General features: G+C 45.4%; 1 protein-coding gene across 2 annotated transcripts in view; it reads right to left on the bottom strand.

Moving 5' to 3' along the window:
* Positions 1-11,802: 11,802 nt before the first annotated feature.
* Positions 11,803-17,444, bottom strand: part of CBY1 (chibby 1, beta catenin antagonist) — a 59,177-nt gene continuing 53,535 nt past the window's right edge. For both annotated transcript variants that reach the window (XM_069231317.1, XM_069231318.1), the window contains exons 4-5: positions 14,710-14,822; positions 11,803-12,586 (exon numbers count right to left, since the gene is read on the bottom strand). In XM_069231317.1, the coding sequence (XP_069087418.1) occupies positions 12,506-12,586; positions 14,710-14,822 (194 nt within the window). In that variant the 3' untranslated portion in view covers positions 11,803-12,505. The remainder of the gene's footprint in view (positions 12,587-14,709; positions 14,823-17,444) is intronic.

Below are 17,444 nucleotides of genomic sequence, written 5' to 3'. Positions count from 1 at the left end.
TTCCAGAGAATCTTTTCAACTCCTTTCAGTGTGTATATCTTGGCTCAGTCGAAAGTAAAGCAAAACAGTAGACAAGTATTTTAGTGCTCCCACCTACTGTTTCCATTGACTTGGAAAACGGTTAGATAACAGAGCAATTTATAAGTGGGTCAATATTTAAAGCAAACAACAGTGGTGAGCACAGACACCTCTGCCTTGTGCCCCTCTAAATAAAAATAGGCTCCGACTCTGACCCTGCTATTTGCAATTTGGCCTATAGGATTTCGGTATACATTCTTGATAGCCCTAATAAAGCCTGGACCAATATTATTTTTGTGCAGAACAGCCCATAAATATGCCCAATGTACCCAATCAAAGGCTTTTTCTGTGTCTAACAAGATCAGTGCCATAGGGCTCTTCGCCACTTCCGCAGCATCCAATAGTACAATCACTCGTCTAATGTGATCAGCCGTATCCTTCCCCGGGATAAACCCGTGCTGCAATGGACTGACTAAATTAGTGATCACTGAATTCAACCTAGTAGCAAGAACTTTAGCAGAAAGTTTTGCATCGCTATTCACTAAGGAGATAGGGCAATATGAACCAGGTAGCCGTGGATCGTTTTCTTTTTTTAGGAAAGACTATCATGTTTGCCTCCAGCCACGATGCAGGTGGTTGAGATCCTGCATGCACACTCACGAATAGGGTGAGGAGCTCTTCCCTCAATTCCTCCAAAAAAACCTTTAAAAAACTCAAGGGGGAATCTTATCTGGACCAGCAGCCTTACAACTTGATGGAGAGTTAACAGCTGTTGCTAGCTCCCCAGCCGCCAAAGGGGCCTCTAACTTACATTTATCATCATCATGCATCTGTCCCACCAAGATACTAGCCAGGTATTGCTTTATCTCATCCTCTTGCGGATACATTTCCTGCATATAGAGTTTCTGATAGAATTCCCTGAATACCCTTAGAACTTCTAGGTTATCACTCACCACTTGCCCATCTAAATCTTCAAGCGCGCTAATGCAGCCATAGGTTATTTTTTTGCCTTACTTTTAAAGCCAGAAGCTTGCCAACCTTTTCGCTATATTCATAGCATTCCTGCCGATGCATCAGAAACTGTCCAAATGACCAGGTCTTAGCCTGAGGCCCATCACTCTCCAATCGAACTTACTCTTGGACTCTTCTCAATCCATAATTCTTCCCGCAAGGTAGCAGGCACAAAAAAGTAATCTAACCAGACTAACTTCTTATGGGTAAAGGAAAAATAAAACGTATATCCTGGATCTGAAGGTCTATATATCTGCCAGACGACAACCATTCCATGACTCACTACTAATGTCTGTAAAGCCCGAAAAACTTTAGGTTTCCTCACCCTGGTACTTTGTTTGATCTTGAATAGGATGGTCATTATCTAGATGTATATTCAGATCCCCGCATACAATTGCCGGAGCTCCCCAGGACGCAAGCTCAAAATTGACAAAATCCGACACCGCCATATCATCTACATTGGATCCATAGACTGAGCAGAGTGTAAATTGTGCACCCCTAAGAATACACGCCAAAAACACCCACCACCCAAGTTTATCAGTGAGCTTTTTTGTAACCTTCAGTGACCTGATACGTGTCATTACAGCTACCCCTTTAGTTGTCGTGCCCTGACTAGTATATGCCAACAACCACCAACCAGGAAAATCCAGCAAGTGCTACTGCAAGCCAGAAATATGCGTCTCCTGCATACAAACAATTTCAGCCTTGAGGGATTTTAACTCTTCACTCACCAATCGCTGCTTTTTGCCATCAAGTACACAAATATTCATAAGTGCTATACGTAATTTCCTCTTCTGTACCATGTCCTAATCTGAAGTCTTCCCCTTAAACGGGGCCCCAAAATGCCCTTTCCAACCTGTGCAGCTGTGTGAAATCCACCAATCTGAACCAATACCCAGCTGTGTGCCCCCATGTGGAAAACCTCCCCTCCCACTGTGGCTTGACCAAAAGCCAACGCCCCACCCCCACTCCCATTCTCTGCCCCACCCTAACCCACCCCCCCATCCTGCTGTGTGAGACCACCAGACCACTAGGTCCATAAGATTGAAGTCGTCTCTTACCCACCACCCAACACACTGCATACCTGCCCTTAAAATCATAATCCCGTAAATGCTACCACTAATACCCAACCGAGCATGCACAAATTTTAAATCCGGGCCCCTCAGCAGTCCGGATAAACCCAAAGTAACTTTCCCCATAATTCCCTTCTTCAATTTAACACTCCACCAGAGCTCCTGCAGCTCAGTTGTCCCAGATATTCCCTAGCTTTAATTTCTGAAGTAAAGGTTCGCACTGCACCCTTACATACAATCTTTAAGCAAGCAGGGCTCAGAACATATTCCTCTGCCCTTTCTCCTGAAATAGATCGATCAATTGCCCCAGTCACCACCTCTCCACTGTAGCATGAACAAAATCAGGACGGGAAAAAATCAGACACCCCATCCACATTTATCATTGAATCCGGGCGGGCCTTTTCAAATACTGCTTGCCGCAGCAAATAGTTGCCAAAGTAAATAATAATGGCCCTTGGATGTCTCTGGCTGTCAAAGGTTCCTTCCTCCTGTTTCTTTCTAAAGAGTGGAAACCGATGCGCCCTCTGCATCCCAGTTCCAACCCGCTAGGTCAGGAAAGGCACTCCTGAATAATTTGACTATATATGCCCTCATGTCTTGCCCTTTTGTCGCTTCCTTGATGCCCAATATCCGGAAATTGTTGCAGCGTTGACGATTTTCTGCATCTTCCAAATTTATTGAATATCTGATATCTGTCATTCCTGCATAGTCGAGTTTCCATTGCAGTAGCTGTAAATGTTTCAGTTTCTTCCTGCGGGTTAGTTTGCTCGAGACCCATGTGCTGGCAGCCGAACTCTCAACAGTCTCTATTTCTAATGATGAGGTGTTGTCATCTGAATCTTTCGATTAATCAGATAATGAGAAAAAGTTCTCCACTATCTCCATGTGCCCCAATTCTCACCGGCTTTGCTCCCACTGATAACATCCTTGAGTCTCCTAAAGTACCCCTTAGTTCGCTGCTATCACCCACACTACTAGCAGTAAGTGACGTTTCTTTGGCAGCCAGTTACATTTGCACCCCCCTTTACAGCCTCCTGCAGTATGTCCTGGTGGATTAAATGAATCGAGCCAGATTCACCCCCCAAAGCTGCCCCCTCTACTATCGCAGTCTGTAGTATATCGACCGGTCGACTGACCTGCAGGGGTTCAGAGTCCCTGATCCTGAGATCAGCCAAATCATCAAGTACCAGGGTCATTCCAGTTCCTTCCTCGTTTTCCCCTTGTTGCCTAGCCCCTTTCCGCTTGTGATCCTGTCCTGTGCATTCCGGTCGTAAACCGATCCTTTGGCATCTTGTGCCCCTCATTTCCAGGCAGTAAAGAAGCCTAGCACCTTGTCCAAGACAAATGCTTAAACATATCAGGAATCAGTGGCCCCGCCTCCTACACAACATTGTCTTTGCATCCACTATGCTGCCGGGGCCCCCCCGCATTTTTAGCTGCTTTCTCCACGGTCAGGCCACTCTGTCTCCCCGTACGGTGCTCGCTGATTCGGGCCACTTGGAAGTGGGGGGGTTGCTTCCGATTCCTCATATTTGCATCAGGACCAGAATCGGGCTTCACCCATGAATGACGAGGGGCCTTTGCCGATTTTACTATTTTAGGGGCTATAAAAAACCCAGCCGGTTGTAGGAGTTGGTGTTCCGTGGCCACACATACCGCCAGGCTGCTCCACGGGTGCGCACCGTGTGTCTGTGCGCGGACCCGTACCAGGTTTCCCAGCTGCTCCATATCCCACAGTGCCGGCAAACACAGACCTGTAGGGCGACAACCAAGATAACGCCTTCCCTCATTCCGGGGAGTACTGTGATGAAAGCAGCTGCAGTCCACAATCAAAAAGCAGCAGGCTGGGTGTGAACGTGGGTCCGAATTTGCCGCTCACTCGGCCACCATCTTGCCATACTTTTGCCAGTGCTTGTTGTTTCTATGCTTCTTACCGATTGCTGTGGTGAATGTAATTAGTGTGTTTACTTACCTCCAGTTGGGGGGGGATTGCCTATTAGCATTCTAGTATTTTTGTTAGCCTAATAAAGTACCTTTATTTTTGTAATACTGTGTGGTTCTTTCATGTGTGATAGAGCTGTGTGACTATGGTGGTGTTGCATAAGCTGTGCATGTTTCCTAGACAAGTCTTGGTTGCTCATCCACAGCTACCTTTAGAGAGCCCTGGTTTCCTAAACACTGCCTACACTTCACTAATAAGGGATACCTGGACCTGGTATAAGGTGATAACACCATAGGTACTCACCAAACACCAGGCCAGCTTCCTACATCGGTGATGCAGTGGTGGGATGAGACACTTGCAATTGCCTTATCACTTTGACCCTAGTCACTTTCCACAAGAAAGACCATTACTAGTTGTTAGGTATACACTAAGGTTAGTTGTCAGGTTTTCTAGTTTCCTAAGTGTGGGTAAGTTAGGGGTCTGGCATAGCCCTTGCTCCAAACATTTCTAGGGAGCCTAGTTGGTAGAGTAGTTAGGTGCATGCACACCAATATAACAACAATGTCTTCAGTAGAGCACACCTCTCGGGACCCAGACTCTCACTATGAGGGTCTCACTTTCCAAGAGTTGAGGGAGATGTGTGCCTCTAGAAAACTAAAGACAGGGAGAAATCCCAATAGGAGTCTGCTTTTGGGGTTACTTCTCCAAGCTGACCAGGACAATGACAGCAGCCAGGGGGAGGAAGAAGTACAAACAGACTCTCCAGTCCTAGACAGGGTAGATTTAGGCTACACTGGGGAGGGTCAGGAAGAACCTGGGGAATACCTCAGCCCTGTTAGGAGCACTGCAGGTAGTGGAGGAATTTCAGTTGGACCACCTTTACTCCTAGAGGATTGGTTCAGAAAGTCCTGAGGAGGAGGGATAGGTCCTCCTCTGTCAACTCCCATGTCTCCCCCGTATCTGATTCCTTAGATAGGAAGATTAGGAAACTGAGCTTGAAGGAGGCCAAGCTGAGGCTGCAAAAGCTAGCCCTAGATAGGAGAGCCTTGGCAGTGGAAAGGGAGAGACAGGGTTTGGGGTTAGCTCCCCATGGTGGCAGCAATCAGCTTCAGTGACACCAGGGTCAGGGAGGACTCCTATAATTCTAGGAACCTGAGCAAGATAGTTCCACCTTACAAGGTGGGAGATGATATTTATAAATGGTTCACTGCTTTGGAGAGGGCCTGTAAAGTACAAAAGGTCCCCCAAAGGCAGTGGGTCGCAATCCTGTGGCTCTCCTTCTCTGACAAAGGCAGAGACAAACTCCCCACTGTCAAGGCAGGAGGATGCAGACAATTATACAGCACTCACAAATGCACTGTTAGATGGTTTTGCCTTGAACACTGAACAATACAGAATAAAGTTCAGGAAAACCAAAAAGGAGTTCTCCCAAGATTAGGTAGATTTTGTGGGCTGCTCAATTAAAGCTCTGGAAGGCTGGATGCATGGGAGCAAAGTGAATGACTAGCAGGGCTTATACAATTTGATTCTAAGAGAGTAGTAGTTTCGAATAACTGTATATCAGATCAGCTGTATCAATACCTGGTGGACTCTGATCTGACCTCTGGGAAATAAAACAGGCTAGTGGGTCCTAAACAGGGTGAGTCGAAAAACTCACACAGGGTATGACCACAAAAAAGGAAGCAGGTAAGCATCAGGATAAGGGTAGGGACAAATATAAAACTAAAGAGACTTCATCAGGCACACACAACTCTTCTGGGGGTGGGACTAAATCCTCTTCCTTCAACTTTAAGAAACCCTGGTGCTACATGTGTAAGAACAAAGCCCATAGATCAGGGGATAGCTCCTGTTCTAAGAAAGGCACCAAGCCCCCCACCACTAACACCACTTGTACTCCTAGTGCCCCAAGCAATAGCAATAGTAGTGGTAACAATAATAACAGCAGTCAGTCCAAAAGTGTAGCTGGGCTCACCTTGGGGACTGTAGTGGGCTCTGGGCTAGTCAGGGAGACCACTATGGATGTGTTGGTCTCTGAATGGGGGCACTGACTTTGCGACCCTAGTTGCCTGTCCCCTTAACATGGGTCAGTACAGGCAGCTTCCCTTTATAAATGGCGTTGGAAGTCTTGGCTCATAGAACAATGCGCCAGGAGGCTCCTAAACAGAAGAGCAGAAACAGTAAAAAGATACCCCCTGCTCCTGCCTCCAGTGAAGACTCAACTCCTGAGGGAGAAGAATCTACTCCTTGGGTGGAACCTATACCAGATGAGCTCAAAGGGAACACAGCTGAGCTCTTGGGTGCGGGGGGCACCAGGGAGGAACTCGGTATGGAACAGAAAACCTGTCCCACACTGGAAGGCTTAAGGAAGCAAGTTGTAGCACAAGAGGTAGGGGATGTCAGTGGCACCCATAAGGTGTACTGGGATAACAGCCTCCTTTACTCAGAAGCAAGGGACCTAAACCTGGTGCCACCAGGAGACTGGTTGTCCCTCTGAAGCTCAGGGAGTTTCTGTTATTTCTGGCACGTGACATTCCCCTTGCAGGCCACTTGGGGCAAAGTAAGACTTGGGACAGGCTTGTCCCTCACTTTCACTGGCCCAACATGTCTTAAGACACCAAGGAGTTTTGTCGCTCCTGTGTCACTTGCCAAGCCAATTGCAAGACATGTGGCACCCCAAAAACCTCCTTAATTTCATTACCAGTGATTGGGGTACCCTTTGAGAGGGTAGGGATGGATATGTTTGGACCCTGGACACTCCACCAGCCTCTGGCAACAGTTGTTTTTTTTACTGGTGGTGGTGGACCATGCCACCAGGTATCCAGAGGCCATTCCACTTAGAACCACTACAGCTCCTGCACTGGTCAAAGCCATCCTGGGAGTTTTCTCAAGGGTGGGTTTCCTAAAGATGTTGTATCACACAGAGGTGCAAACTTCATGTCTGCTCACCTTAAAGTCATGTGGAAGGAAATGTGATGTCACTTATAAATTCAACACTCCTTACCTTCCTCAAACCAATGTGTTAGTTGAGAGGTTTAATAAAACTCTCAAAGTTATGATACTGAGACTCTCAGAGAAACTCAGGAGGAGGTGGGATGTCCTGTTATCTTGCCTCATCTTTGCCTACAGGGAGGTTCCTCAAAAGGGAGTGGGCTACAGCCCCTCTGAACGTTTGTTTGGACACCCTGTTAGGGGTCCCCTTGCTCTTGGAAAAGAAGGCTGGGAGCAAGTCAACAAAACAGGACATTGTGGACTATGTATTAGGCCTCAGATCTAGAATGTCCAAGTACATGAAGAGGGCTTCCAAGAAACTTCAGGCCAGTCAAGAATTGTAAAAGCAATGGCATGACCAGAAGGCTGTGCTGACTGTTTACCAGCCAGGACAGAAGGTGTGGGTCCTAGAAGGTGTGGGTCCTAGAACCTGTGGCTCCCAAGGCACTCCAAGACAAATGGAGTGGACCACACACTACTGGGGAGAGTACGGGTAAGGTCTCTTATTTGGTTGACCTAGGCACTCCTAGAAGCCCCCTCAGGGTGATTTATGTGAACCGCCTGAACCCCAATTATGATAGAACTGACATGACATTGCTCATGGCAACAGATGAGGGATAGGAAGAAGAGAGTGACCCTCTCCTTGACCTCTTCTCCCGCAATACAGTGGATGGCTCAGTAGATGGGGTGGTACCTGCAGACTGCCTCTCTGAGTCACAAAAAGATGACTGCAGAAACCTCCTAGGGCAGTTCTCTGAACTATTATCTGTGACCCCTTGTCAAACTACATGGTGTGGACACACCATTGACACAGGTGACAGCCTGCCTGTCAAAAGTAAAATTTACAGGCAGCCGGATCATGTCAGGGAGTCCATCAAAACTAGGGTGCAGAAGATGTTAGACCTAGGGGTTATTGAACCTTCAGAAGCCCCTGGGCTAGTCCTGTAGTGCTTGGCCCAAAGCCCCACTCTAAAAATGGTAAATGAGAGATGAGGTTTTGTGTAGACTACAGAGGCCTCAGTATTTTAACTAAAACAGATGCTCATCTTATCCCTAGGGCAGATGAGCATCTTTGACCTAACTGCCGGCTACTGGCAGATCAAGTTGTCAGAGGATGCCAAACGAAAGACTGCATTCTCCACTCCTAGGGGGCACTATCACTTTACAGTGATGCCTTTTGGACAGAAGAATGCCCCTGCAACATTCCAAAAGCTATTGAACAAAGTTCTCCAAGGCTTGGTAAGTTTCAGTGCAGCTTTTCTTAGCGATATAGCTGTCTTTAGCTCCACCTGGGAGGATCACCTTGTCCCCCTTGGGAGTGGATTGAAGGCCCTGCAAAAGGCAAGGCTCACTATCAATTATATATTTGTGGACAGCTACATAATGTCATAGAAAGGAGGGGAATAGTCCAGCTGGTCGAACATTGGAGATTACTTGGTTTGTTAATGCTCCTCACTTGATCAAGGCCTTTCATCAATTTCCCACCAAACCAGGTTTTTCTTCTGTGGATTGGGATACTGTCATGACTCACCAGAGAACATGCTTCTAAGTTCAAACTCCCCAAGGTTGCTGATCTATGGAAGAATCAGGAGTACAGAACGGGACAGAAAGGCACTATGGAGTCTACGGCTTTCAGATAGTTGAAGGAAGGGGAAACATGCAACCGAGTATTGGCGCCTTAACCATTCTAAGATTGTGGCAGCTCATGATGTAGGAAATAATGGTCAGATCTATCAAAGATGGCAATTAGGTTGCTGTTTTGGTGACTGCAGAACAGTATATAACAACTGCACCTTCAGATGGACTCCACCTGGTAACTGTGCATGCTGGTGTGCTTCCTCACTCTTCGTTCTAGTTTGCACCTGGCTTCCCTTCCATTTGCACCTCAGCTGTTTTCATACATTCCTCCAAGTAGTTCCACATAGGCAGGAATTGTTGGTGCTGCTACTTACCTCTTGCTCCTCCTTATTCAAGTTTCATCCTGGAATCCTGTTGACATGTGATCCAATAGTGTCAAGTTGGTGGGTTCAATTATGAATTTTGATGTATTTAACTTTACAATGCATTCAGATTGTTAATATCTGTAAAACCTACTTAGAGTTTGATTGTATAATGTCTTTTAATTACAGGTGGTGTTCAGGCTCAGTATGTCTTGTACTCTGGTGTTTCTTCCTTCCCAATCCCTTTGCCCTCATTTCCCAGAGCCTGGTTCCAGGTGCTTGTGTGTCTGATATAAGAACCTAGAATCTTGGACACCAAGGAGGTGTGGGCCTATCTGATTGGATTCCCATCCGACCTAAAGTTGGGACACCAGTTCTTTATTTTGAAAGGTCTGTATACTGTATAAAGATTTTTTAAACTAGGCGGCGTTAGCTTTAATGTGGCTTAGTTGAGGATGCCTCAACCCTTTGTCCATTTTTTCTCTATATGGCAGTGCTCCTTTTCTTACTAACTCTAGCCACTTGAGGTTCCTATACACCTAATTGGTACCTTTTTCACTTGGTAGCCTTAATCTTCAGTAGTTTATGCCAATATTTAGATGTTAATGCCTTTAGAAGAATTGGAACACAGTTGTAAATATCGTGTATCCCTTTCTTTTTATTTAGTATCCCTGTCTTGCATCTGTGCCAAGTAAACCTACACCATGTTACCCCTTCAGCTAGTTCAGGCTATTTAGCTAAGTATTATGGGATTTGTAGCCTAATTCATGATGGTGAAAGCCAAATTATAATTTCAAGAATGTAACTGCTGTTGGATGAAACTCCAGAGCCACACAAAGGCATCAAATGACTACTGCCACTTGGCAGGTATGCTATTCTTTAGACATTTTAGAACCTCAAAGCTTTTTCACTGAAGGGACAAGTAAGTAGAAGGTCTCTTGTATTGATGACTAAGGTGGTCATTCTGACCCTGGCGGTCTTTGACCGCCAGGGCGGAGGACCGCGGGAGCACCGCCGACAGGCCGGCGGTGCTCCAATGGGGATTCCGACCGCGGCGGTAAAGCCGCGGTCGGACCGGCACCACTGGCGGGGTCCCGCCAGTGTACCGCCGCCCCATTGAATCCTCCGCGGCCCGCCGCGGGGATTCCGACCCCCCCTACCGCCATCCAGATCCCGGCGGTCCGACCGCCGGGATCCGGATGGCGGTAGGGGGGGTCGCCGAGCCCCTGGGGGCCCCTGCAGTGCCCATGCCACTGGCATGGGCATTGCAGGGGCCCCCGTAAGAGGGCCCGTACATGTATTTCACTGTCTGCTGCGCAGACAGTGAAATACGCGACAGGTGCAACTGCACCCGTCGCACAGCTTCCACTCCGCCGGCTCGATTCCGAGCCGGCTTCATCGTGGAAGCCTCTTTCCCGCTGGGCTGGCGGGCGGTCTGAAGGCGACCGCCCGCCAGCCCAGCGGGAAAGTCAGAATTACCGCCGCGGTCTTTCGACCGCGGAACGGTAATCTGACGGCGGGACTTTGGCGGGCGGCCTCCGCCGCCCGCCAAGGTCAGAATGAGGGCCTAAATCTCTAACTTGCAATCCCCCACACATTTGTCTTTATTCTGAATGTCTTAATACTTCAATGGAACATGGTTCATGTAACACAGTAGCAGCTCTGGTGTTGGCACCAGTTCTCTCTATATTCTTTCCTATTCTCTACAAACATCAAAGAGACTCCTGATTTGTTCCCAGTACAAGGCATGCATTGGGCAATTCTAAGATGTAAAACAGAATATCCACCCACCAGGGCAAGGGTAGGTGTGCAGTGGAATTTTGTTTACACAACGGCAGTGGTGGCTTGTAGGAGGGAAAAGGGGCGGCACGATGCCAAAAAAACAAAAGAAAATTAATAATTATTTTTAAATGTACCTTTTGCGCTGTGCCTCGCTGCTCAGATCCGCTCGATTTCAGGCACAGGCTACCAAGCCTGCCCTGATTCCAGTCCTAATGCTGCTTTCATGCCTGGGCGCTCCAAGGCAGAGTGCAAATCTCTGCCTGCTGTCTCCAACCTATGTAGGTGTCTACATAAGAGTGAGTCCCTTTCCTCGTAGTCTGTAAACCAACCTGGGAGAATGAGAGACTGATGTGTGCTTGCAAAGATTACTTGTAAAAGTGCATGCTCAAAGAGGTGAAACATGCACTTTCTCCCTCCATTTCAGTACTTTTTGTAGGTTTGTGATAGCATCAACTGAACAAAAACAACACAAAATGCTTAAAAAAACGATTCCCCTCTTCTCAGCCAGCAGTCAGTGGAGGATTATCCGTGCCTGGGCGACATTAGCACATTATTTTGCATAAGTAATATTTATGTCTTTGCAGCTTGACCATACCATAAGATGTCCAACTGGAATTTTATCAACAGTTAAGTGATGCCTCCATAGAGACCTGGAGTGCGCAGAAAACTACAGTATTTTTAGAATCAATTTTATATTTGTTGATTTTGTCGCAAATTATGATGTAACCCCTGCAGTATTTTGAAACCAAGTGGGAGCTACAAAACTCTGTGCTCTCATTTTCATGACATTAGCAGAGTTAGTGGGGCTAAAAAATTGTCAAAAAAGGAACTCCATTATTGAAAATAAAATAATCTCACCAGGGCTCTTCCCACCCTAAAAGAAGAGATTAATTTTCTAAGAATATATCTCTACAGTCCTGCCCACTCTTTTCTTCACATTCACGATTTTCCGTTGAACTATTATTGTTATTCACACATTTTTTCACACTAACTAGGTCAAGAGAAGCAGCGCCCATAAATGTAAGGAGTCACAATCGCAGAGAACGAAGAAATTCTACAACATTGTGTTTAATTAAATAAACCTCTATGTAAAAAGACACACACACTTTGATATAAAATATTTTTCACCCCCCAGCACTGGTGGATCCAGCTTCAGCCAGACCAAAGGAATACTCAAAATGCTGGACAGAAGACGTGTACAGAATGTCTCAATTCAAGTACCAACTAGTGACAAACAACAATTTTGGTTGAACCCAAGTACCAGGAGGAGGTTCGAGGCCTCTAAAGATAAGTTGTTCAGAACGTACCATGACTTTAAATATATTGGATAAAAAAAGGGGGACAATTGTGCCCCATAGCTGCAGAACATGTACTGCATGAAATGCATTTGGTGGAAATGTTCTCAGCGTACCAGTCAACAAGCCCCCTTATTTACAAGAACAGATTCATTGCGATGTCTTATCGTGAGTCTTCCATTTTGAAATCTCAATATGGCTGCCTTACAGATACTATTTAGCAGAGGCTGCACCATCTGTGTTACAATCCCTTGGAAACAGGAGGCTATTTTGGTTTTGTGCCTATAAAAATGGGGCGATCACCAAGAGATTTGTCCTACATTATCTGTCCACGTATAGTGACACTTCTAAATCATCATTTAAGGCTGGGAAATCTAAGCTTGGTCTAGAACAGTCCCATTCCTTTAACTTCTGTTTGCACCATGGCCTTTTCTTAGCAAGCACCACCAGTTCATTTCACTTTCTCCTTCTACCAAGGTTCTTAAGGTCATTCAGCTCTTTCTCCATCAGGTGAGACTCCGCTGTTGTTTCAGTGAGCTGAAAACAAGAATCAAGTATCAGAGATGGTTAATGATGGCCATGGAAAATAAAATGTATTTTAATAGTCAACTTCTATAAGCAAACTGTGAAGATTTCTTTAACCAGATGGAGCCAATAGCACATCACTTCTCTGAACTGTTTTGCACTCTAATACAACAAATCCATCTATCAGATTACAAAGAAAACAAGCATTTGCAATGCAATGTAAATGTAAAAATGTAAATTAGCACTTGTATAGCGCACTACTCACCGTTAGGGTCTCAAGGCGCTGTACTCATACCGCTATGGAACCCCTCCTGGCTTTTCCCTGTGAGGCGCCCACTCCTGAGCACCCCCAGGGTGAAGCCAGGCATCCAAGCGCTGTTGGGGCCGTTGTGGAGATTAAGCAAGCTATTGCCCAGAGTTGCAGAGTGGGACCCATGAATTAGATTAGGCACCGAGGCGAGAATTATCTGGTCAAGGGGAATTGAGCCCAAGACCTGCCGAAGCGGGACTTGAACCCTGGTCTTGAGCCAGATCTCTGCTTCAGGGTCTGCCGCTCTAACCATTGAGCCACACTTCTCCAATAGTTCTCGCATTTTCTTGAGTTAGAGCTATTGGTATTGTAAATTCAGAACTGGGCTTTTCTTGCAATATAACTTGCTTAACCCTGCCTCATAATTTTGTCTTTTCATGCCAGGTTTTCATAGTCACTGGCGGCTACCGACATCAGAAATCACAAAGACGAGAAGATGAATGCACTACCTCAAGTTGTTTAAACGTCTGAAAAGAAACTGGAACATAAGGCTGGAAAAGTATTTTTCTTTTTATGTTAACAGAATGAAAAGTCTTGCAAGTATTTTTGCCCTGCATTTCAACAAACCTCTAATGAAGTTAACAATAGCAGAGCAGCCTGAGAAGATTTATGGCCTCAATAAAGGAGATAAGCAATGCCCTGTGTGTGGATGTCTCTGAGGGCTGGCACGGAGGTGGCCTGGAGAGAGACTCCAGATGAGGATCTGCAAGTTTCACATCATTGCTTCTAGGTTTCGCAACATTCTACGAGAAAGGGCATATTGTTGCATTTATGAGCAGTGAGCTACATGTTTAGGCACTGGGTGTTTCTTTTGTAAAATATGTTTATTTTAGGAGCCAGAGGTAAACAAGGACAGCACTGGAATAGACCCAAAACAAATGTCAGCAACATGGGAGGAGGCGGGAGGAACGGAATGCTGCAATAAAACGGAGGCAGCTACCAGCCTAAAACACCCACAGTGAAAAGTGAGCAACCAAGAAATGACAAAAGTAGTCCGTCACAGCAACAGATAAAGAAACCAAAGTGGAATAATACAGTAGTTGGTTACTGCTCTGAAACAGACAAAGGAGGGAGAAAAAGGCAGAACTGACCACTAGCGAGTAAGAATTTTTAAAGGACACTGCAATCAACAAATGAAATTGCTTTAAGCCATAAGAAGTAAACTAAAAGTATACACAAGGTTGAACTCTTACGCTCAACCTACAAAGATCAAAATCTAGTGAGCAATTATCCCTTGAATTAAACAGATAATACAGGCTCTTACATTGAGCAACATAACTATCACCCAAATGAAAAGACCTCAGAGGCTAAGACAGCAACACTATTAAGTATCATGGCATGTTACAGAAATCATACAGGCTTAGGCAGCATGGTCATCAGACACCTCATATGGTGTCTGATCTTAGAAAGTTCCTCAGCAAGGCTTTGTAGACATCTTACAGGGTTTAATAGCAGAACTATCCTTAAGGCTACATAGATCACAGAGGTTCAGACTTCAGATATATTAGGTTTTACATATTTTACAGGCTGGGACAGCTGAGGTACCCTTTAAGGTATAGAGATCTCCATGGGTCAACAGCACACATATATACTTTTTAGTACACAGATGTTACAGAACTATCCCTTGTGTATATAGATTTCTTATATCCAGAGTTCACACAGGAGAATTTTTTCAGATTATACATATCGCATATCTACTGACAGCACAGCCACTACCAAAGTTATGCACATCTCACAAGTTAGTGCACAAGAACTGATCCCTAAGTTTCGAAGATCATTTACAGACAGCAGAGCTATTTCTTAGATCTCACCGCTGTGCCCTCACCATGTCCAACAGAACCTCCACCTTCAGCCTCAGCAGGTTGTTCTCCTCCTCCAGCTGCTGGTTCCGTTTTCGGAGGCGTTGCACTTCCTTCTGTGCTCCTGTACCCCCAGACTCTAATCAACACAAGAAAAATATTGAAAATTAAACATAAGCAGCCTCATTGGATGATGGCAAAGCAAGCCCGAATAGCTAATTCCGTGCATGTGGTATACTTGCACTGTCAGGAGGGGCATTCATTTTTCCTTGAATCGATTGCACTGGCTCTACTTAGCAATTAGGTTATTTTGAGAAACTATCAGTGCAAAGATTCAGGTAGCAGACCCTAATGATCGCTAGGGGTTCTTTTGAACACCCATGTGCCCCTCGTCACTGTTTGGCCCTGCTTGTGAAACCCCTTTGACACGTCCACAGCCAGCAAGTGCTGGCCTTACCAGGAGCATTTCTCACCAAGCCAATCTGCCTCTAAAAAGGTAATGGGACAGGAGCAGTTAGTCACACATGAGGCTTTCGCGGGACATGTAAGTTGTTCTACTCTAGTCTTACAGACCTTTCTGGAGTACTGCGTAGACACTAAATTGACAGTGCCAACAGCATTATTGGATGTTTGAGAAACCTAACAAATTTTATTTAGGTCAGCACACGTCTGATCTTCAGAGACTCGAGGAAGGTACCTGCATTTTTTAACATAATCTCTGCACTACCATAATTCTGTTTAGGAGACAAACGTTCAACAAAAAAAAAAGGGTTCTCCTTAGTGCCAAGCTCAGAGGCATCATGTGTAGGCAAAAGCAAAAAACTTTGCAAATTTAGACTGAACAGTGTCACTTATAATGAATGACCAATTTTGCCTGTGTGCAGGACATTGCTATATTAGGCATTCTGTTTAAAAGATTCTTGCATTTTTTACACATAGGGTAAAGAAATGTTCTGCCCCCGAAAATCTTCAGTACTGGGTTCTATCCCCTTTGCTACAGGGAGGATTTTCAAAAAGAAGGTGTGCATGTTCAGCAAGACTGGTCAGGAGAGATCCATTTTTGCCATATTTTCGAACATGTACTAAAAGAATCTTAAAATTTAAGAGATCAGTATTATTAAGATTCCTCTCGCCTTAATAAATGCAGAAGGTACTCCGGAATTAGCTGAAGCCAATGAGAAAGAAATCCAAGACAATGGGAAAATTGCAACAGTGCTAAGCAACCCAGACTTCATGGAACTCTCTACATCTGGGTAATTCTCCATCCTTTTGTTTGCAGCCAAAGCCTCTCACGAAAAGCTCTAGCATAGTTAGCATTTGGAAGAACTGACTGTAACACAGACGTAGGACCGGACACCGTGAAGTGGAGGTGAAGGCCGCTCTAGGCATTTTTTATTACAAGACTAGGGGAAGCATTTGATGAAGCTGCAGAACAGGGTGTTTTAAAACTACAATACAAAATTCCACTTCTCGATAACCAAATCAACAGCTGTGGAGTTTCACAATCAAACTGTACAAGACGGTGGCTGTACTCATACGTTTAGGGCAAGACATATCTGTTATGAGAAAAGAGGGCAGGGCCAGGAGTTTTGCCTCCCATTTATCCACCAAAAGCTAGTCCCACAATGGTGTAAACAGATGTTAATTTTTTTTCCAAATACCCGTATTTTATCACAGGGTGTACACAAAGGAGTTCCTACATGTGACAAAATATTTTAAAAGTGGAGGAAATAAAACAGCATTTATAAAATGCCAATGTACACTTTTTGGAGAATTTTTTTTTTGGTATATATGCAAGGTAAAGAAATACCCATAACACAGTGTAAGCTCCCCTCGCCCAAAATCTCCACTGTATGCATCACATTTATTCAGAAAACAAGAAGAAGGCAGCTCCATTCCATCATGTTGCAGCAGCCTCCAAAAGTGCTCAGAACATCACCGGACCAAACCCATAACACCTGCCAATGTCTATCGGACAAGTTACATGTCAGAAGAAGAAAAAAAGACACTACATTCCCATCTGGTAAATCTCACCAATCAATCAATGCTAGAAAGCCAACCTCCCCAGATTTCCTCGTATTTCTTGTCAAATCCTCTACTACAATAAATTTCCCTTTCCATCACCCTACAATGTTCCATGCCAGCCACCCAAACCTGTTGTCGGGGAGGAGTTCCAGAGCCCCATTTCCTAGCTATATCTGTTTTTGCCACCAGACAACCTAAGTTCACCAGGAGGTTGTGATAGTGTGTGTGGTTGCTCTGTCCCCATATTCCTAGCAGTGTAAGCCCAGGCTGGAGCTCCAAAGGTATTCCCATTGCATCTTCCAATGTACCCCTAACTGCTTACCTTAAGCTTCCAAGTTCAGGGCAGTTCCAAAGCGTGTGATAGAATGTATCCTCCTGCCCACATCCCCTAAAACAATCTGGGTTAACAGTTCTGCCCAGCCTATAAAGCAGTGTGTGAGTATAATAGACTCTGTGCAGGATTCTGAACTGGATCAGATAGAGAGCTGCTAGAATGGCCACCTCCTCTGGGAACATTAATGCATCCTGCCATTCATCCTCATCCAGGTCTCCAAAATTCCTTGCCCATCTATCCCGCAGACAGCCCAGGGGAGGGTGTGTGTTTCTCATCAGGGTCCCGTATGTTAAGGAGATTAACTTTTCCCCCACAGGTTTGTCTGGTAAACACATTTCCTACGGTGAGTCTTCTTGGGTCTCTGAATCTGGGGAACAGTGCAGAGAAAGGCAGCTCGCAGTT

Source organism: Pleurodeles waltl, chromosome 4_2 (assembly GCF_031143425.1).
Source record: "Pleurodeles waltl isolate 20211129_DDA chromosome 4_2, aPleWal1.hap1.20221129, whole genome shotgun sequence".
NCBI lineage: Eukaryota > Metazoa > Chordata > Amphibia > Caudata > Salamandridae > Pleurodeles > Pleurodeles waltl.
Note: the sequence above shows the minus strand (reverse complement) of the source record. Positions and strands in the feature narration are given on the sequence as shown.